Here is a 22,639-nt window from a genome sequence, read left to right on the forward strand (position 1 = left end):
TTTCAACAAACCATGTAGCGTAGTGTTTATTTAAGCTTTCATATGGCTGGCACCACGTGAGCTGGGAAGCATGTGTCTCTGTGCGTCCCTCCCTGACAGTACTTCCTCCTGCCCCCCAGATCAGACAGCAGAGGGAGACTTGTAAAAATGATTTGTATCTGAGACAAAACGTATATATATATGTGTGTGTTGTATCTTATCGGTGTGTTTTTTATGCGTTGAAGCCATAAATGCTCAAGAAAGTGAGTGCTCTTAAATGCGATCTATGCAACAAGCTGAATTCCTCTGTGTTTATGTGTGCATGTGAACTTTTTTTAGGTCCTTTTCTTGTCCGGGCATGTTGTTCCGCGGGTCTGACAGGACGGGGAGAATTCCACAGTCTTGCACACTGCCAGGATGCTCCTTTGAGGCTGGCAGAGCTGCATACTTCCCCTCTCATCTTTCTTTCCTCCACATTCCCGCTGTCATCATTCTCTTCTCATATCTCTGTTTTTAAAACTGTTTTAGATCCGCTGTTCAGAAAATATTCCCCTCTAGCGGGTTCACACGTTAAAACCTAAACACGATTGGCACTGATTCACTTTATGTGAGTTTTTGTCTCTCCTCTTCATTTTTTGCTACCGTTTCAAAGGTTCACATCTTAGATGTGATCTGTAGAAATATACATACATTCCTCTGTCTTTAAAAGAAATAACCTTGTCTGAAATGTCACACATCCTTCATATATTTGAAGTCTTAAGGAAAGGGAAGTTGAACGATGAAGTCTTTTCTCTTTGGGTCGCAGCCCCAAAACTATCCACCCAATGGGATAAGTCCTGGTTTAGCTCCTCTGATATGTTCTTACAGGTCCAGACGGAAAGCTCCAAAGTAGCTAGAAGAGTCCTCACCGTAAACCATTGTGGGAGATGAGACGGACACAAAGACCTCGTCGCCTGCTTGCAGCTCAAACAGGCCGCCTTGGTACACTGAGTGAAGGGCATATTCTGCGTCCGGAGCCCAGCATTTGGTCCCCACTCCCTTCAGCAGCTGAATCGGCCTCAGGTAGGAGGTTTTCTTATAGATGCACTGAACCAGCTGGTGGCTCACGCTGTTTTGATCACCCTCGCTGGGAGAGGGGTAGCGGAAGTACACCTGGGAGTACAGGTAGTAGCGGCCGCCCTGGGGTACGCGAAGGCGTCCATTAGCCAGTGTCATGTTGTGCAGATGGGCGCCGAAGCTCTGGTTGGCCCAGGAACGTACAGGGTGGCGGCAGGACTGGTGCAGGTCTGGTTGAGGGGTGAAGTATTGAGCACCAACTGAGAAAAAGAGAGAAGGCGGACTTTAGGGTAGCATGAAACACAATTCACAATCGAGTTTACTTCTGTAAAGTATGTATTTTTAAGGGAAACATTTTGACATTCAATGTAACCAGTGTTGTTATTGTTAACCAAAACTAAATATAAATATAGATTTATTTCAATTAATTGTCATTAACTGAAATAAAGCAGAAATAAAAATGGGAGGAAAGTTAGAAGTGTTGCCTTTGCAACTAACTGAAATGACAAGGTTAAGCTGAAATACTAAAATGATTAATACTGAAAACAAAAGAGAATAAAATGGCAAAAGCACATAACAAAATTACTTAAAATGAAGCAAAAATGTCAATCTTATAAAGCTGAAAATATAAAAATAAAAGTCAGTTCAAAATTTTAATGAATAATAATATGTAGATGCCAAAAGAAAAATGTGGAATGGGACTTTCATTCATCGGCAAGTGATTGGATTGTTAATTGATGAATTGCAAACGTTAATAATGGCCAGTAACGAGAAAGCAGATAATTTTTCATGTTATGGCTGATAACCGATAAATTACTGATATTAAAATGAAACAATATTTTGTGCAAAATAATTTTAAAAAGCAATAAAATCGAACATAATTTTAAATGGAACAGGTGAATTTAGGTATCACATACATCACAAACATACAGTATAATTTACATGAATTTAGAGATTTGCTAAAGATTACATTTACCAGTGTTATAAAATTATTAGTGTTTTAAAGATTACCTTTAAGTGAGCATTAAATTATGTCAAAGGTAATCTGAATGTGAAAAGACAAATAATTCATGACAAAAAAAAAATTGTTCCAAGACAAGGAGCCGTTGCCAGTTAAGGCAAGGCACATAATTCACGAGAAATGAAAGATTGGTGGATTGTCTTAAGAGTACAGGAGAGACCAGAACGGGAAGGTATGGCTGCACAGGAGAGGAAGTCACAGAGTAAAAAATTGAAGAACAGAGAGAGAAAGAGGAGGAAGGGAGGTGTAGATCACATGGAGGAGCGGGTGGCATGTTCCTCAAACACAATGAGCACACATTCCTCAAAGAAGATCAATAACACACTAGACCTGCTCTTAGATTTACTGCTTCAAAAAGTTTTAAAAGGGCTGTTCTTCTGACAAAAGTTGATAAAGCGATACACACATGAAGTACAGATGTGTATAAGCCCAAGTTAATATAGATGTTCTCATGGATTAAACAGTTTCGGCTTTTTGAAGTTAACGGCACGTGCAATTTTCATATTGTGTGTATGTGATCCATCATCAAACACTGTGCAGACAGGTTTGTGAATAATGCATGTATGTGTAAAAAATAAAAACACTCCCTTGTAGTTTAGTGGTCAGACTTGTGACTTGTGCTCCAGAAACAAAGCTGGTTTGACTTGGTTTCATTTCCTTCTGGGATGCGTCACTGAATAAATCTCTTTTTTGTTTTCTGGCAAGCACACAGTAAACAGGACTTTGATCCGAGGAACTATAATCGAACTTCAAAGGAGCAGACAAGATTTTGGGATATTTAGTGATATTACTGTACAGTTGCTAATTAATTAAACAATTTTTTTTTTCTTTGCATCTGTCTGCCAGGCATTTTTGACATCGGGATCTTATGGATGGATGGGTCATGAACAGTCAATGGAGGGTACAAAAAGCATGTGCATGTACGGTACTAGTAACAGTGCTGCATGAAATACACTATATGACTTTTAAAATCTGAGCAAATTTTAAAACACAAGGCATCATACCCTTGCCACTTCATAAATGGTTACAGAGAAAAAACTGAGCATTATATGCTAAGTGACAGAAATCTGCAGACTGGCTCTGAATTTCAGTAACTAGCGTCGACTCGTCTAGACTGCAAATCAGGGGAAAGAATTAGACAAAAGTCATCTAGTGTATTGAAGTCTCAAATGTGTTTATTATGAGCTTAAAGATTTAGTTCTAAAGCTCTGAAAAATTAGAAATGTTGCCTTGACAATTAACTGAAATGAAACAAGGTCTTAAAGTGCTAAAATGTATTACTAAAATTAAAATTTAAACTGAAAATATAAAAATAAAACCTAGTTCAAAATATAATATAATACTACATACATTATAATACTAATACAAATAATAAAATAGTACAGATACTAAAAGAACACTGAACACTGAAAAATGCAGAGCAGGACTTTCATAAATCAGGAAGTGATTGGATTGTAAAAGGTGAGCGTTGAACAAAATATGTTTTTTTTCAAAGAGCTTAATATTATATGCTCAAGTTAAATTATTTTTACAGACTCATTTTAATTTAAAATGATTGTTATTTTTATATTATTTTATTAATAATAGAGTTTTTCATTTTACTTATTTAATTTTAGAAGAATATTTATTTATTTATTATTATTCATTATTATTATTATTATTTATTTTTTTCTAAATTGATCAGTGTTGTTGACTCTAAAATGTAAAAATAAAGAACAGATGGGTATGTCCAAAGTTTCGTCTGGGACTGTACACACACACACACACACACACACACACAAGCTCACCTGGTAGGCTGCTAAGAGTCAGGTGGGCTGACGGTCGCTGTGTCACTGTGGTCATGAACTTCGACCCTGATGTATTATATGAATGAGGTATGGCTCTTGCTTCTGAGAAAGGGACAGACAGTAGACATTCAGCACATTCAGACAGATCATAAAATATTTACTGGTGTTGCGCAAGACATCTTAACCTGTTATCTGAACCGCACTGTGTTTTGGTACAGTCTATTTTAGTCATTGTTCCTGGTGTCTCTAGCATTGTGCTGTATGCTGTCATTGTGACTATGCTGATTACAGAGAAATGACTGATCATACACTCACCGTGGAAAGCCTGTTTGGAGATGATACTATCTGTAACCTGTGGCAAAAATACGAAAATGCTCCCATTAGTACAGTGACATATGATGATTCTTCAAATTCTAGATTGTTAACAGGAATGTGAAACTGGATGATTCAGTTTTATGAGCAAGTCTTTGTTCCTTTTCGGTTTTTGTTTTTGTTTCTTGTCTCACAGGCAGACGACTAAAGTTAAAGTTACAAAACAGCAATATAAGTTAAATCCATTTGATTACAGAAACACTTCTTTTATTTTCAGCCTTTGAAGACGGCAGTTTTTAAGGACAGAAATGATTGTTTTGTGATGAGCTGGAACAGCTAAGAATAGTTTTTAAGGTCACCTTTCTCAAGGGTAGTTTTTCAGATATTTCAATCAGTAAAACCCCAGTATCCAGACCATTAGTCCCACCGGCTGGGTCTTGAACTAAAAACTGATAAGCGGCTGGTTTCCATCGCCTCGGGCCAGCCTCAGCTCTTGGATTAAGTGTGTTCCAAACACCGTCTGATTTACCCAAATGAAACTAATTGACTCTGATGATTTGATAAAAATGGGACTGGATCGATGCATTAACACTATTTAGCAAAAAAATACCATGCTAACACATAATTTCATCAGGAAAGCAGCGCAAAAATATATTCCATATGATCCATAAAGTTGTTCAGATTAAAAAAAAAAACTACTCAGTTACAAGCCAAAGTTGAACCCAACTCCCTCAAGCAGGTTTTGACCTCTCCTCACACTTTCCTTCCACTCTCTTGAATGCGTATTGGATAAAGGTTAAATGCCTCTTAAATACCATAGTTATGAGAAATATAAAATTTGTACGTTTTACAATAAATTTTAGTCTATAAAATGTATGATGTTTTGCCTTTCAGTGTTTCGCAGTACATTATTTTGTGTATTACTGTCTGTGTTAAAATATAAACAGCATTTTGAAGCAATGTAATTTTAGCTTTCTGGCATGACTGTGTTTTTTCTTCTTCTTAAGGAATAATAGTTTATCCCCTTCTCTCTCTGTCTGTCCCCAGCTCCCCGTTCCCTTTCTGTCTGGCATCATCCAAGAGTGAGTGTGTGATGGAGTCTCTGTTGTTCTTGGCTCTCTCTCTCTCTCTCTCCATTCATCAGAAAGCCGAGCGCCTGCAGCCTTTATATCATGACATAATCTTACCCAGGCCACAGCAGAGATGGATTTGACTTTTTCACCATAATTTCTGGTAAATGATCCTGAAATCAATTCCACATCTCACATATGGAGCAGATAAAGGGCTATTTTACAAGCATGTTCTTGTACATGCAGCATGTCATACAAGAAAGACAGAAGGAAAAAGAGAACAAGACGGATAGACCGAAATCATTTCAATTGTCTTTATAAATATTTTCATTTTCCTGCTATGCTGCTTTATTTTATTTACTCTGCTATGTAATATTCTACTTTTCTTGATGGATGGATGGATGGACAGATAGACAGATTGCTAGGATGTTGCTATGATGATGTACTGTAAGATGGTTACTAGGGTGTTTGGGGTGGTTGCTAGGACAAAAAGAGAGACCGATAGCTCCTGATGGAATCCAGTTGGGCTTTCTGTTATAACTGATCAAAAAGGATCATAACTTTCAAAAAAAATGTGACACCAAAAGTAATTTAAAAATATCTTTCAAAATTTTTAAACTCCTTTCTGGACAAATGTTCTGTAAGGACTGTAAGAATCATTTAAGAATCTAAAACTCCCGTAGGACTTTTGGTTTATCCAGTAAGATCTTATGGGATTTTTAGTTGATCCCAATAGGATCCTTTTGGATTGGTTCCCATTTATGACAGAAATTACAATAACACTCTTAAAAATAAAGGTGCTTCAAAAGGTTCTTCAAGCGATGCCATAGAAGAACCATTTTTGGTTCCACAAAGAACCATTCAGTCATCTCTTTCTTGCGTTTTTATAATCTGAAGAAACTTCCTTCACCACAAATAACCTTTTGTGAAACAGAAAGGTTCTTCAGATGAACTGCTATGGCATCGTGAAACAACTTTATTTTTAAGAGTGAAGAATCCATCACACAGTCTTTTTTTTCCCTAGAGAGTCAGTGAGGTCTAGTTGAAGTCACTGCACAATTTGTTTTCTGGAAAACACAACATAGTTCATTAGGTGGAGGCCAGAGAACAGACCCATTCAAAGACCTCAACAATAACAATAAACACACCCGGCATTAAACCTTTGGCCCCCTGCACTCGTGCGCCAGAAAAGACGAACGACCAAAGAAGATTTCTCCTTCATTCAAGGAGCAGGAAGCTGGTGAATGCATGCACACAGTCATTAGCATCCTCTCCAGCAAAGCTTAGTCAGGCGGCAATCCAATACTTTAAAACAGCTGTAATTTCCAGAGTTTGCTCCGTCGCTGAGATTCTGAAGCACAGCATGTTCTCTTCCTCCAGGAGGATTATTAATAAATAATTGTTGCTTTCCTTGGGGCATAGAGCATGCACGGCAAACAATAAATCTCAGAGCGCTAGACTTTGTTCAGTGTGACTCAGGTAAATGGCTAATAACCCACAGCATACACACACTATATTTTACTGTACGCACACTCTGCCTGGATAAAATCAGTGCACGCCTGTTATTGGCCTTTGAATGAATGGGGTGTGTGTGTATGCTTACAAGTTGTTTCCTGCCATTCTTGGCTGCTGTCTGAGGTTGACCCCATTCCTCTATACCTCAGCCCCCTTCAACAGAGCCCTCCACGTTCCACTACAGAGCACAACAGTCTGATCTTAAGCATTATGAGAATTCATCTCTCTTTTTATCTCTTTCTCTCCCCTTCTGTAAAAGTCTGCATCTATTAACCTGGGACGGCTGCTTCTAAGTTACAACTTAGTTTATCTTAGCTGTAGCGGAAATGAAAACTACATTACAACCAAAAAAATTTGATCATTGGACTGTTACACTTAAATCAAAAGTTAGCCTTTGTATGAACTAAATATTTATGAAACCTTTTGACCAGGAGGATGTTATTCAGCTGGTCTGCCAGTAATATGACAGACTGATTGGATTACATCAGTGAGAGCATACTTTTTGTGACATATATATTGTTCTATAGTTGGGGGTCAGTACACGTTTTTTTTTAAATGTTCTTTGAAAGAAGACGTCTCATGCTTAAGATTTATTTGATCAAAAATGTAGTATAAAAAAAGAAGAAATATTGTGAAATATTATTACAATATAGAACAAATATATTGTTTTAATATATTTTAAAAAGTAATTTATTCCTGTGATGCAAAGCTTAATTTTTAGCAGCCATTACTTACAATTGTCACACAGTACTCCATAAATCATTCTAATATGCTGATTTGGTACACAAAAGTAAAACATTTCTTATTATTATCAAGGCTGAAAATGGTTGTGCATGCTTAATATTTTTGCGGAAACGGTGATACAGTTTTATTTCAGAATTTTTGATTACACAGAATATTAAAAAAGTAGAAATTTTTAAACACTGTTTTTGCTGACACTTTTTATTTAATTTAGTGCACCCTTGTTGAATGAAATTATTCATAAAAAAGACATTTATCTTGAATATATAAATAAGACATTTATCTTGGTATACCGTTCCTAAATAAATAAATATATAGGTATATAATAATTATTTATAGCATTAATTTTTTCATGATTTATGTATCACATTTCTATGAAAATTAATTGTGTTAAAAAAAATTGAAGACAACTTTTTGGATGAATACAGTCCGGTGTCAGTTTATGAGACTACACACTACTAATGGTGCATCCAAATTATGAACAAATTACAATGTGAACTTTATGTTCATATTTAGCTTCAGGCTGGATACGAAGATCTGAGATGACCAAACACCTGAAAAGAGAAGATGCCAACCCTTCTGAAGACCTCAGATTAGGGCTGGACGATTATGGCCTAAAATCAAAACCTCGATTAATTGAACATTTTACCTCGATTACGATTAATGAACGATTATTTTGTTTCTGTTTTGTTTTTTTGCCCTCATAGTTGACTGACAAGATTTGTACTGTGAATATGATTGACTATTAAAGGGGAGACATTTTTTCCTATTGAAAGAGCGATCTGACATCATAGCTCACTATCAGCAGTTATTTTTAAATACATAATTTTAGTTAGGGTGAAGAAAAGCTTTTGGCTTCTCTTCTGAGGCCACAAGAGGGCGCATTGGGCAAAATATTATTAATGCACGTTTATTCAAAGCAGAAGAAAATATGACTGTGAAAAAAAGTGCATAATATTTTAAATAATGTTTATAAACCAATTATAATTAAGTAGCTTAAAGAACTATAACTATTTTTAGTTATAACAATCTTATAACTATATAAACTATTTTTTTATGTTTTATTATTTTTTGACAGCCCTAGCGCTAACATGGTAGCTCGATATAATAATACACATCCGATCATGTAATCGCTTGAATGTCCAAACCATAAAACAAATACAACTGACAAAGTTTAGTGAAGAAGCAAGGCCATCACTATGTGTTGAACCGGCGTTCACCTCCGTGTTTTGCTTTTATGCCACTGACTGGAGAGCAGAGTCATGTGGCTACACACGCGGTAGTATGCTTTTAAGGGGGAAGTATTAACAAGATTGAAAAACCGAAATAACCGACATGGGAAAATTACGTGGGTTAGAGGTTCTGAATCTCGGTTTTGATTACTTTTCGATTAATCGTCCAACCCTACCTCAGATGACGACAACCCTGAATCAACATACAAAACTACCAAATAAATTGCTATACATTTGATCGCAACATATAATCATTGCTGTTAATAGTGTTCACTGTTTGTTTGTTTGTTTGAATACATGTTTGTCATTAACTTACTGCATGATTTTTACTGTACATTTCTGCAATATGGACATTACCTTGACATAGTCATTACTGATAAGCTACGGCTAAATATAATGTAGAAACTTTAATTTTCTGTGAAAACTGCTTTGTAATTTTATGGTGGAAAGCGCTATACAAATAAACGTGAACTGAATTGAATTTAGGACTTACAAGTGCTGGTGCAAACCTACCCTGTACATTAAAAACAGCAGACATGATTAGTTATGTTTGTGCCTGTGTCTTCCTGCTCTTTCTTTAGTCAGGGCTCTCTGCTACAGTGACACTTAATGGGGTTTTAAAGATGTGACCGGTTGTCTTCAATATCTCTTTTGGTGTAGAGAATGGACTTGAAGACTTCCGAGGCTTTAAACCCAACTTAATCTCTCTTTCTTTCTCTCTCTCTCTCTCTCCTTTTTTTTAGATGGAAGGTCACTGTGGAGCACTCGCTGAAATTCGACTCTTAAGTAATACCAGCTTTGAGAGCTCAGCACATTTTTGGCAGGAGGCGAGCCATCGTGTAACTCCATGCAGCGCAACATGAGAACACCAACTGGACAGCCCTTTATTACTTTATTAACGTTTTCTCTTTTTCTTTCTTTTTACCCTTTTTCACCGTTGCAAATCTCATGTTTGCTTGTTATCAAATCTAATCCACATCCACAAGCTAGTAGTTTCCCATAGATTTCTGAAACAAACAATACATTCATCCAGAGAAACCGCATGTTGTAAAACCAACCACACCATCGAAAACACGGTCTTTGAGCAATGATCATGCAGAAGATAAAGGTTAGAGCGCACACAGAGATGGCCTTTGTGTTTGTTCTAAGGCTGGCGGAAAATCTTGCGGCTGGCGGGATGCCCCGAGTATGATCACTGCTTTCATCGTAAATCTGTTTCAGACGCCGACGGTGATGCAATGCTGCGGATGTGAGCCTGAAGACGAGATGCTTCCTCATCTAATGAGTCATTAGGAGAATCCGAGACAAGCAGAGAATGGGGACAAAACGTCCCATTTAGCTTTGCAGGAAACTGAGGAGGGATTTAGGGATATTGAGAGGACTCAAGTGGCTGCTGCGGAGTGTATAGGTTAAGCATATAATATTCTTTGGAATGCTGATATTATTTCTAGACTGGATCGTATCCGTTCTGGCCAAGATGTTGTAGTGTCTTTTGATTTGTTGACTTGTGTTAAAGTGTTAAAGACTTGTATTCTGCATGTGATTCTCTGTGGACGTGGCCATCTGTTTGGAGAATTCACCGAACTCTTGCAGGGTTTGCTCTTGTTAGCTATGCAATCATTCCGCATTACGTTTTACACCAAAGCCGGACAAGGGCCACGGAAAGTCAGGGAGCAACAATGGTCAGCGGTTTGCATATACTGCACGTCTGTATGCTGTTTGTGTGCTGAGTCCGGCTAAAGTCGAGAATCTGGAGGACATCTGAATTTGCTTTTTGCTTTTTTTTTTTGAGCCCTCCATAATAACTACCAGGTGTTCTGGCATTCTCTGGATTCTGAAGCCTTCACTTCAGAAACATGCATTTCCTTCATCTCTCTTCACTCGCTCATTCACTGCCTTTGCCGCGAACACTCCTTTCGTTCTTCCTTGTCCTCTTATTCTTTTTCTGTGTGCTTTACCTCTGTGCTGACATGAAGCTGGAAAAGAGCCTGAAGCCTCAGCGTGTGCTTGTTCGGCCTGTTTCTTTCTCTGCGTGAAAATATCCTCCTCCTTTATCTGAATCTGAATCTCACCCTCTTTTTCGTATTGATGCGTGAACATGCAAGCAAATACATGCACGTATACATCATGTTTTCTCTCTTTATGTGTGTTGAGATTCATGTACTGGTCTAACCCTCATGTTATCTTTTTATTTGGCAAAACTCCCATTATTTGTTTACTTTTTCCACTGACCGATCATCTAACATGAACAGGGAATTCTTTAATGCACCATAATTGCATCTCTCAGAAGTGGCACATGTGTTTTTAATTATGAGGCAAATGTCTCTGTCTCTAAGTGCCAATAAATTGTTTGCAGCCTCACTCAATTAGTAGTGGAAGATTTCACGGTACGCACGGGCTGTTGCACATAGCGGCAGGAGGGAGGACGGGGTAGACATGCTCCGTAAATATGATAACATATATTCCCAGACCTGAGGGACTTGGGTAAACAAAGAAGTGGCAAGGAAAATTACTAAAGAAAAATGGCAGAAGTTGCGACACTTCCACCATAATGAAAAGCATAGTCAAAATGAACCCTATTTACTTTCTAATGTTTCCTGGTTTATTGTTAATGATTCATTGGTGCAGGTTGTTCCAAACAAAGAATGTCTTTCTCCTCTGAAACAACATTTTCTTTTCTGCTGATGTCACTTAGGACATCTAGGCTATTGGATAAAGTTAACCAATAACCATATAGCTATTTATTCAGTCTGACACTGGATGATAAAATCAAATAGGGACACACAGCACGCACAATATATTGGTACCATAACAGTAATCCTCTGATGTTAAAGTGCCCCTATTATACAGTTTTGAATATTGCCTTTCATGCAGTGTGTAATGTAGCTGTATGTGAATGTAAAGGATTTGCAAGGTTGTAAAGCTAAACGTGTATGATAGATAAAGTCATCGTCTCCCAAAATATAAAAAAATCAGTCTAAAAAAGTCGCCAGTATTCTAATTCCACTTCCGTGAAAGCTACACATTACAGGGAACCACATTTGCATAATGCCTATGTTCTAAGTTGGCCGGCTGCGAACAACTTGACTCGCCCTCAAACACTGTCGCTTGTTTGTATGGTTTACATAATGTTGAGAAGACACTGTGTCCTACGCTGTGAGAGTAAATTTGTTGTAGATGAGTCTGCAAAGAATCAGTGGTTAAAATTCACAACAGTACAATCTTTTTTTTGTGTGTGTGTGTGTTTTACTGTCATTTTATCATTTTACTGATGACTGCTTCTCTAATTTTGGGGTAGTTCAACACAGATTTCCTAAACGCTTGCTCTTGAAAAATGGCTCAGTATCCAGTTTATTTGGACCAGCTGGCTCAACTAAATCACAACGTGTAAGTATGATAAATACCAAATGTTTATATTTTCTATAGAGTGTTCAAAATATGGAACTATGGCAGTTGGGTGTTTTGTTTCTGACGCGTGCAGTAAGCGGTGGACCAATCATAGCAGACTGAGCCATCTGACCAATCAGAGCAGAGTAGGCTCACAGAAAGGAGGGGTTTAAGAGACTGAATCTTAGAACTGCTTCGAACGAATTGGAAAATGAGATGCTATTAAATGCATATTTTCGGAAAATGAAAGTGTATTTTGACCTTGCATGCATTTAAACCTATTATAGGAGACTCCCAAAATAATATTAGGAACCTTAAAAATGGCATAATAGGGGCACTTTAAAGAGTGTTTAATTAATTTTATTTGTGAATAATTTATATATAATTGTTCATGTTTTATATTAATTTATTTGGACAGAATATACATTTTTGCCTTCTGCCTTAACATATAATACTAGAGTTCAAATGTTTGAAAACCATTTTTATAAAGAAATTCATATTTTTTTTTTTACAAAGGATGCATGGTGAAAAAGTTACATTAAAGACTTTTACATGGATACAGTTTATATTTTAAATTAATGCTGTTGTTTTCTATTCATCAATGGCTACGTTCACACTGCAGGGCTTAATGCTCAATTCCGATTTTTTGAAAAAAAAAACGATTTATTTGCAAGGACGTTCACATTTTCAATTAAATGCGACCTTTTGTGATCTCCTGTGTGAACGTGAAATGACCCAGAAGTGACCCGCATGCGCAGAAGAGTACTCAACACTCAACGACGTCACTCGTTGTTTGCGGAAGTAGCTAACGTTAAACATGGATGTCAACAACAGTGTAGTCAACAGCAGAGCTCTTTTTGCAATATTAAAGCACAATTACAATCCACAACAAAACGTGTGGGTGCGGAGTCGCAGCCAGGAGTGGTGGGATACTGATGTGAGTGGCTTCACTAATACAGAAATTCATCAGTTTATCTTCTCGTTCCCGCCTACTTGAACGCAGACGTATGACGTTTGTAGCATATCAATGACGTACGGGTCGGGTACTCAGATGGAGGTCACATTTCAAAAGATCGGATACGTATTGGATTCAGGACCACATACCCAAGTGGCCTGGGTCACATTTGAAAAGATCGGATCTGTGTCGCATAGGGGCAAAAAAATCGGAATTGGGTCATTTCAGCCTGCAGTGTGAACGTAGCCAATGATCCCTGAAATTTTTATATATATATATATATATATATATATATATATATATATATATATATATATATATATATATTTCAGTTTCCACTCAAATATAAAGCAGCAAGAATGTGTTTCCAATTTTAATAATAATAATAATAATAATGAATGTTTCCTGAGCAACAATTCAGCTTCAAATAAATGCAGCATTGCTGAACATAAGAGCTCTATCAAAAATTTTTTAAAAATTGTACCGATCTCAAACTTTTCAACGGTATTGTGTTTAATGTAGATATGTGTTTGACTTTACTACTTGATGCTCTGTAAGTCTATTCACACCTTTAGAACAAGACTTGCTAAAAAACAAAGCCCCAGGCTTTCAAACATGTCAGTTTTATTAATGTAACCACCACTGGAAGGCTGTGAGGGGAAAAAGCTAAATGCTGAAGGGATAACCAGCCACGCAAGGGGAAAACCAAGCCATTTCTTTAAAATCTGAGCTATGACTGCTAGGCTGGTTCATGATCGGGACAAGCGCTGACTCACCCTCTACAACGGAGCATAAAATGAAAAACTCTCCCATGACTCAACCATCCAGTTTTCTTCCCTAAGGAGATTGTAATCACTTGCCAGGACACATTTATGGTAATAGCATGTTGCTTCATGCTGTGAGGAGCTTCACTTAATACTGTTGTCTACAATTGTGCCCATGCATTGGAAAGGCAGATTATGTTTTTAATAGCTGTTATTAAGACATGGCCTGCCTCAACAGATATCCCAACAAATGAAGGCAGAATGTTGTGCAACAAGTATAATCAAACTGAGACGTGAACTCACCTTGGAAATATAGGCTTTGATACCCTCAGCCAGCTTGATGCAGGGTTCTCCAAACAATTGGGCCAGGTCTTCGGGAATGTCCCGGTCTTTATCCAGGGCGTTGAGCAAGCCCAAGCACCGCAGCTCTTCTGTAACCCCCTGATTTTTAACCTGCCAATAGGATACAAGTTTTAAAACAAGCCCAATTCAGTACATTAAAATTAGGTTTGAATAAAATGTCACCCCAAGGAACAATGAAAACAACACTTTGGTTTAGGAAGTAAATTGGGAAAAATCAACAGGGTGCTGAAGGCATGCTCAATGAGGAAACAGTCTGCTCAAAAAGTTCAAAATGAGGGCATGTATCCCTCTTGACCCTTTCCAGGAAAGTAGATGAGAACATCTGCAATCGGGCTTTCTATGGAAAGCCAATGGGGTACAAGTTCAGCTTAAGACCTTGAGCCAGCTGGAGAGGTATGTCCTACATAATGAGGTACTTTCAAATGACCTTGCTCTGAAGACCTTGGTCTTATGTTCTGTGACGTTCACTCTCTTTCTGTCTCTGTTCAGAAACTCGGAGTCTCTCCTAGAAATATGTCGCCAGTTAAGGATCTCTGTGTGCAATTTTGAAGCCTTGAGTCACGGTCCACCAAATCTCTTAATGACTCTCCAGTTGCCAACAGAGCGTGGCAGCAGAAGGTACGTTTCGTTAATTTTCACCACGTTATGGTTATCAAAGCAAGTCTGGCAGGTAATGAGGGTCCCATATATTGAGCAGGGCTGCGCACACAGGAACCGCTCAAGACTGATCTGAAACCTGTTTTGCAATTTCTTGTGTGACCACACAAACAAGGTTGGTCCTAGTCCTGGAAGGACTTACAGTATTGGGGCTAGGCTCCTTCGTTTGTGTTGATCGACAACCCATTTGTGGTTTTGTCTCATGGGTAATCTTGGGCTGCCCACTGCTCCGGGTGTGTGTTCACTGTGTGTGTGTGTGCTCACTGCTGTGTGTGCTTGGATGGGTTAAATGCAGAGCACAAATTCTGAGTATGAGACACCATACTTAGCCACACGTCACTTCACTTCATATAGGGTGACAAGGTTATATTTAGTTTTCTCTTTTAGAAATGGGTCAGTCACACGTGCCCTGGATGGAATCTAAATTACTGTGCGGAGAAGTGTGAGCCAGAAATGTATCATTTGTCATCATGAGTTACACCCAATAAATTAAAAACTCTGGGTCAATGCTGCTACATTCTTAATACATGTAAACTCTTGACAGTATTGCTATACGTAATCGTTCATAGATGGGCCGACTCACAAAAATCATGTAGCTCAAAATTCGCTTAATGAAGTAAAATCAACATAGATGGTGGTATTGAGTCATTGGTTGGCTAGTGGTTCTGATCTCAGAGAGGGCAGCAGGAAATGGGGAACAATGCTTCAGTGTTAGCCCTCATTTCTGTAGCTGGGGAAAGAAGCCACCACTGAACTTTCTGCTTCATTCCACATCCATTGCTTTTTTGGGAAAGGATTAAATAAGAGAAACCAGGCGTGTAACTTAAATCCATGCTAGGGGCTCTCTGTCTCTGCATCTCACTATAACGTCTCACCCTTCCTCTCGCTTCTCTCTTTTTATGGTTACTCCTGATCCATGTGTATGTTTTTTCTAGTTCCCCCCTGCGGTCTCAAAGAAAGGAAAGCAGCCTGAAAGTTGGTCATGATCTAAATGACTGAAGCCCTGCATCTTCGGATGAGCTCCCAGAGGGCTACAGGTTTACAGGTCTTCAAAGGAAATTCCAGACAAATATTCAATTTGTGCATTTGGCAAAAAACCAACTCTGAGGAGATTATTCTCTTTCTTTTTCGTTCTCCAGAAGACCACACTGAAGTCAAAACCTCTCTCTCTGGCCTAGGGTCGACTAGTCTCTTAAAGCAATAAATCATGTTAAAAAGGAAACAAGGAACAAAGTTTGTTTTTTATTTAGACTCATACAAAGAAGAGTATTCAAACAAGTTCAGTAGGTGCTTTACACACAATGACGAGTTTCTCTAAAATTAGCACATGACTACAAGTGATCCTTGATATAGGCGTGTTGACAAACAATGAGTTAAAGTTTCTGATACAGTGCATAGTCAGCATGCCATTGGCCCTCTAGTATGCACCTGTACATACACGCATTCGACTTTACAATGACCGGTGCCATTGTGTGTGGCAAAAGCCCCGGTTGCCAAGGGTAACAATCCTTTTTTTTTTTTTCTTATAATCGCCTTTGTCTTGGCTTTTATCATTGGCTCATAAATCTCTGGTAAATCGCCAACGAAGACAGGCCTTATTAAAAGTCCATTGTGATGCGTTTTTAAAGCCACCGGGTGTTCTATGAAGTCTCAGGCCATTGCCGGCACCTTCTGCTCTGTCTGTCTGAATGTTACACTTCTAGAATACTAACTATGTTTCTGTCGGTGGACCCCGGCTTCTTTTCCCCATCCAAATGGGGCCCCAACAGTCATCTCGCTCTACTAGAATATCTAAGTACTTCTGAGAAGTAGGATATGTTTAGTTTTTTTTCTCCACACGTAATTAATACAGAATTTAAACATGACATGGACAGATTGGTGTGATTATGAACTTATCTTAACTCAAGTTACTTGACTGAATTGCATGTTTTAGCCTCCTTTTGGGGCTAATCACGTCAGAAAAGTACTTTTTACGTTAAATTTGATTATTGTCAAATAAAGGCTGATAAAATGCCCCCATGTGTCGGTGGAACATTCAGTCTGCAGAGTTTTTATTACTGTGCTAATGGCGCTAAATGAGGGAGTAGCATCGTTTGGTTGGTGTAAACCAGGGATTTGTTTGTCCTTGCAGACTCTGATAATGGAGTAAAATGGAGGTGTTTACACATCTTTTAGGACAACACTGTGAGCATCCCATCTGGTCAGTGCAACAACAGTGAGCACAGGATATTTATGTTACTGCTGAAAGAATGCTCATTTGGCAACAGCTGTGTGTGAAAAAGAAAGCCAGTGCATATGTGTCTTTATTGTCAACATTTCTCACAATTCTATTCGGCTTTTCTTGCTTTTTCACCTTGTCAATGTGTTGAATTGATGACTGTCCCTTTGGGGGAAAAAAGATATTTAATCCTTTAGCAAACACCACAGTGAAGTTTAATCTATAAAAATATTTTCCTAAGGATTTCTATTCATGTACAACTGAAACTCCATCATAACCAGGGCCTGTGAAATAGACCAGGAGATATTTCAAACCCTTCTCAGATTTATTAGAGAAGTAAGTGTCTTATGCGTTACACAAAATTTATTCTGAAAAGTGAATCATTGCTTGGCCTAGTTTGATTTACTTAGGAACTACAAAAATAAAAAGCTACCCTGTGCTCCCTACTCAATTTAATTGCAGGATAACAAATTCTAAACATTTCTTAAATATCTCGAAAAAGTCACTTTATATTGGTGAAATGTATCTAGAGCTTTGTCCTCTTGTCAGTTTTGTATTTAAGGTTGAACCAGTCCATGTAACACTGGAAACTATCCATGCCTTCTTTGGGCCTGGCAAACATAACGTAACTTGAATCCACAAAGAATTATCAGAGAAAAGCAGCCACAGTTAGCTATAATTATATGTTCTACATAAAAACCATGATATTAAAATGAGAACTAGAGGGAAAGACAGAAGGAAATTGAATAAGAATAAAGACAGAACAAGAAGGGGAGGGGAAAAACAGAGGGGTGAGAGAGTGAGATGTTGTGGATCTTGGCAATGGAAAATGTCACAGGAGGTTTAGCAAGGGGAGCCCGAGAGGAGACACACATTTGGTTGCAGGGTATTGCTTTACAGTGAATTTCTGTTATTGTTGATGAAAGGGCTATCTAGAACTACATGTATCAACGTGTGAGGGAAAAGAAGATTGGGGCTGGTATAAACTAAACTGCTGTCCCAAAAGCAGGCACCAGTCAGTCAGCTCAGTCTGACACCTAATCTAAATGGATTTTGTCAATCATAGTTACTTATAAATAGGTCAGATTCCACTCTGTTTAAATCCAATGGTGACAACTTGCGTGGGAGCTTCTGCCATTACCCTCCCTGTTGTGTTTACAGTCTCACAGTGTGACCGTGAATTAACCTCACTTTCTTTTTCCTTTCAGAGGTAGAGCATTTATTTTAAACAATCAGTCTTATCTCACCAAGTGGTATCGTTTTACAGGTTTTGCTGTTCAAAGATCACTTTTATATTGAGAGTATTACAGCCCTGTTAGAAACTTCAAATATAGTCTTCATATTTTAGTTTGAAATAACCTCAATATGGGTTCAGAGTTTTTTTTTAATATTCAACTGAATTTACATTATCCTACCTCAACCTTTGGTTTCTCAACTTGATTAGCCTTCAGAAATATGGCTCAGAGTATGTTTAAACGCATTATTTCATCACAAAAGGCAGAGAATGATAGATATGCACTAAATGTTAAGCATACTTGACATTTTTAAAATGATACGTATCCATTAATCTCAACATTGTGATTCTGATTTATAGAAAATTGATGTTGTATTCTATGCTGTTGTGTGTATTTCAAGCACCTGTTGTTATCCATGTATCGTGCTGAATCCAGACAAGGTAGTAAAGCATGCATATGAACTTTTGAAGACAATGTAGCAAAACAACATGACTTCCTTGTCTTAGTCTTTTGATTGAGTAATCGTGTTTTAGTTGTGTGTGTGTGTGTGTGTGTGTGTGTGTGTGTGTGTGTGTGTGCAGTTTTGCCAAATTAATTCATGCTGTTAATAATTTGATATTCACACTTGTATTTCTTTTTTAGAAGACTACCCACAAGCACACATTAAATGGGATTTGATTCTTCTAACAGTTTGATGGAATCATTGTGTTGATATTCTGTGAAAGCCTTTAACGCGTCAATCCCCACTAAACAACAAATGGCCCGATTAAATGAAAAGAAACAAAAACCCTTTTCCCATCCCAATCTCCCTGCGTTGCTTGCCTAATATCCTAACAGCGTTCCCTCTGTATCTTGGAATATAAACGGATGCATCACTGCTGCTGGATCTGCAACTTCGTAGATGTTCTCCTCTGCTGCAAACCGTGTTTCAAAACTTAGTACGCTGCCTTGACAGCATTTTGCGGCATCATGAGCGCTGGAAATAAGAGTAAACACGCTGTCTATGAAGTGCACTGTGTTTTGAACGCGCCGTCTCCCCGAACGCGCCTGTGATGGCCAAAAATATTGGCACGAAACTCACTGAAGTCACGGCCTGTGCGACAAGAAAAGAATCAGTGCAACTTAAATAACTGTGCCTTACCTGCGATAAAGACATGTTTAAGTAGACAAAGAGTCCGGTGGTCGAAGCGATCTGCAGCACGACCACCACGATCACCACCATCGCGATCCATAACTTTGACGGCGCGTCTCGACCGTGGCTGTTCGCCGGAACCATCATGTATGTGGTGGACTCGCTGCTGACCGACCTGAAGTAATCCTGGTTGTTCTGAGTAGCCATGGCATTCCTAAGACTGAGTAGATACGCGGTTAGAGACAAACAAATAGAAATCAGCAACGGGACGTTGAATAAACTCCTTGTTGGCGCAGAGCGGCCGTGGGAGGGTCGAGTCTATCCCACACTCGCATGCACTCACAAATAATGCTGTAGACTTGGGTTGTGCGTGTGCGCGTGTGTGTGTGTGTGTGTGTGTGTGTGTCTGGTGGGTTGAGTCTTGAGAGTTTCTCAAGGTAGGCTACAAATCATTACTTCCTTAACCCTTTTCCTCATACAAGATGACCCACTGAGAACAACTGCAATAGGAATAAATGTAATAATGGATTCATATTGAACATTTTAAATCGTTATTGTGGCATCGTATATTAAATAATATTTGTCATATTCTCCCAACCTACCGAAAAGCCCAGAATGCTCTTTTTCCATGCTACAGAAACCCGTTAAACTGAGCTCGTCCTTTTTTACTCCAATGCGATAACAATATTTAAATGGCCGCACAAGTTTTCCCAGTTGTTTATTATTTACTGTATGAGAATAAGGATAAGGATTAAATTTTTTTTTTTTACAATATATTCATGATAAAATATTTACAAGCTTTGTAACTATATAAAAAGTGCATATTCATTATAGAAATGCACATGGTGTTATAAGAATGTATTAATTTAAATAACATTTCCAGGTCTATAAATCACACTTTTAAAATTAGGCGGCTACTGTAGCAACCGTGTTGCCAAATCTTAAGAAATACGTTATGATAAATAATTATAAGAAGTTCTTTAAAATGTTCTTATATTTCATAAATTCTTTTATGTAATATTTTCTTGAAACAACTTTTCTTTTGTGAGAAGAAAATTAGTCAGATGGTCCGGCAAAATTATCGTATTAACCACTGTAAACGCGCACACAATTTCCATCATGTTTTTTTAAATGACCTGCATTATTTTTAACGAGTCAAAATGGAGCGGTCTGATCCACTTATTTGGGCTCTCATTGTATAGTGCGTCCTGTTACCGCGTGTGCGCGTGTGTGTGTGTGTGTGTGTGTGTGTGTGTGTGTGTGTGTGTGTGTGTGTGTGTGTGTGTGTGAGTTACTGACAGCTGCTATAGTGCACGTGTCTCTCACACATTCTTAGGTTATTCATTAGCATCTATAGTTCCACGACGAAAAACGTTCTTCATATTATTAATGAAGTAATTAATTATTTATGCTGCTTTAAAGAAAAAAAAATACTTTTGAGAGGGGTAAATTAAAATAAGAAATCTTTATTTGTAGTTTTTGTTATTACTTATTTCCCATTACTTGTTTTTGTTGCTTATTTAATGGTTGTTTTGTCTTATTTTAAATCATTTTTGGACTCCCTTGGAAGTTTTGCTGGTGGAGCCGGCCTCCTGGTTAAGAACTCTTGGTTTAGCCTAAACTGGTTTGCTGGTCTTCAAGTTTAAGATGGTCTAGACAGACCAGATGAGAAGTGTCCAAAACCCTTCTATAGCCATAAACCATCTTAGGGTTAAGATGTTATTGTGAAGCAGGGTGAGTAAAACCATTATAGAACTTATTTATATAGTCCTTAAAATGAATATTAGACATATCTGTATTTGAAACATGCAGATGCATGTAGATTATTAGATATTAACAAACTGAATTGCTGGTGGGCTATTTGTGTGACTGAGCAGAACAAGATATCAAATGCAGACCTAGTTTGATGACTTTTACTTACTAAACAGAGCCTTGTTTTTGTAAAGGTAAAATATCTTAAGTGGGAAAAAAGGAAAAGAAAGATGACTGTTCTGTGTACATCTGACTAAAAGAACTGAAGATGAAAGACTTTTGAGTATATCTAATAAATTGCATTTATCACTTGTACTCTTCAGCTGTCTTCAACAATCAATTCATCTTGAGATAAACGGTCCACAATAAAACTGAAGGGACATGAAACTTCACTCCTCTCAACAGACTGTAAATATATCTGCAGCCTTTGTCTGTTTTAGCCATAAACAGCAGGAGATGAGCATCGTCTGTGAGCTGGAGCGTATGTTTGTCTATTTTAGTATCTAGTGGAGACGGCAGACAGATGTCTGATGTCAGATGTTCAGTTGGTCGAGGCCCATGGTCAGCTGGAGAAACCAACCAGACTGATGCTCTCACCTAACTGGTCTCTGCTTTGGAAGTGCAGTGAAAGGGGTGAGCAGCTAATACATATATGAGACAACTCCTCATGGATGGATATCTCAAGCCTGCTACTGATGGTATTTAGTGCTGGTTGCATAATGCTTAGAGTAGTCCTAAAATTTAGTCATCTCATTTTTTGTCTTCAAGACTGGTCATAACTTTGCATAGTAAAAAGGTAGTCTGGTCTTATTTGAATCGTAAAAGTAATTCATTATATGTGGTAACTGTCCCCTGAGCTGTAGAGATGAGATACAAATCACAGTACATCAAGGCAACTGCCAGTTTTCTGAAATGTTATATTTAAGTATGCAAGCAAAACATTAATTAGGTATGCACTAATTTGCATACATTTCCTGAATTTTGATTCGGAATTTGTTTCAATTTTGCTGACATATTAGAATGAAAGGCTTTTAAAGGAACACTCCACCGTTTTTTGAAATAGGGCTTATTCACATTATTTCCTACATTTAGATAGGTGGGCAAGTGCATTTTTGTGTCAGTGCATGCATTGTTTTAGTTTGACTGGGTCGGTGTTAGCTTAGCTTAGCACAATGAATGGAATCCTTTGTTGCCAGCTAGCATGGCCTGAGTAAAAGTGATCAAAAAAATTAAAAAAACCCACCTAATTACTTCTTGTGGCCTGCGTATTCACAACGTGTACAAATAGCGATCCAGATTAACACTAGGCGATTTCCTAGGCAGATATTGACTTGGGACTATATTATGGGGAAGCACAGGCAAAGCACTGCTGCTTAGGCGAAGCACTGCTACTTCGGCGCAGAGATATCACACAACACATGAAATCCCACGAATTCCGTCATTCGGCATGCAACGCGTCAAAA

At 38.1% G+C, this 22,639-nt stretch overlaps 1 protein-coding gene and 2 long non-coding RNA genes across 3 annotated transcripts; 2 read left to right on the forward strand and 1 right to left on the reverse strand.

Annotated features, from left to right (window-relative positions):
* Positions 1–19,812, reverse strand: LOC132103386 (tumor necrosis factor ligand superfamily member 10-like). Its single transcript, XM_059508459.1, has 5 exons — positions 19,434–19,812; positions 14,123–14,272; positions 4,159–4,195; positions 3,844–3,945; positions 1–1,295 (listed from the first exon to the last, which is right to left on the reverse strand). The coding sequence occupies exons 1-5, from the start codon at positions 19,629–19,631 to the stop codon at positions 841–843; spliced, it is 942 nt and encodes a 313-aa protein (XP_059364442.1). The 5' UTR covers positions 19,632–19,812; the 3' UTR covers positions 1–840.
* LOC132103404 (uncharacterized) lies at positions 903–7,626 on the forward strand. Its single transcript, XR_009423379.1, has 3 exons — positions 903–1,041; positions 2,903–2,976; positions 5,203–7,626. It is a non-coding gene; the product is annotated as an uncharacterized LOC132103404 (long non-coding RNA).
* LOC132103399 (uncharacterized) lies at positions 14,270–16,854 on the forward strand. The gene is made up of 4 exons (XR_009423371.1): positions 14,270–14,575; positions 14,672–14,800; positions 15,775–15,876; positions 15,979–16,854. It is a non-coding gene; the product is annotated as an uncharacterized LOC132103399 (long non-coding RNA).
* Positions 19,813–22,639: the final 2,827 nt, after the last annotated feature.

This window comes from Carassius carassius, chromosome 2, assembly GCF_963082965.1.
Source record: "Carassius carassius chromosome 2, fCarCar2.1, whole genome shotgun sequence".
Taxonomy (NCBI): Eukaryota; Metazoa; Chordata; class Actinopteri; order Cypriniformes; family Cyprinidae; genus Carassius; species Carassius carassius.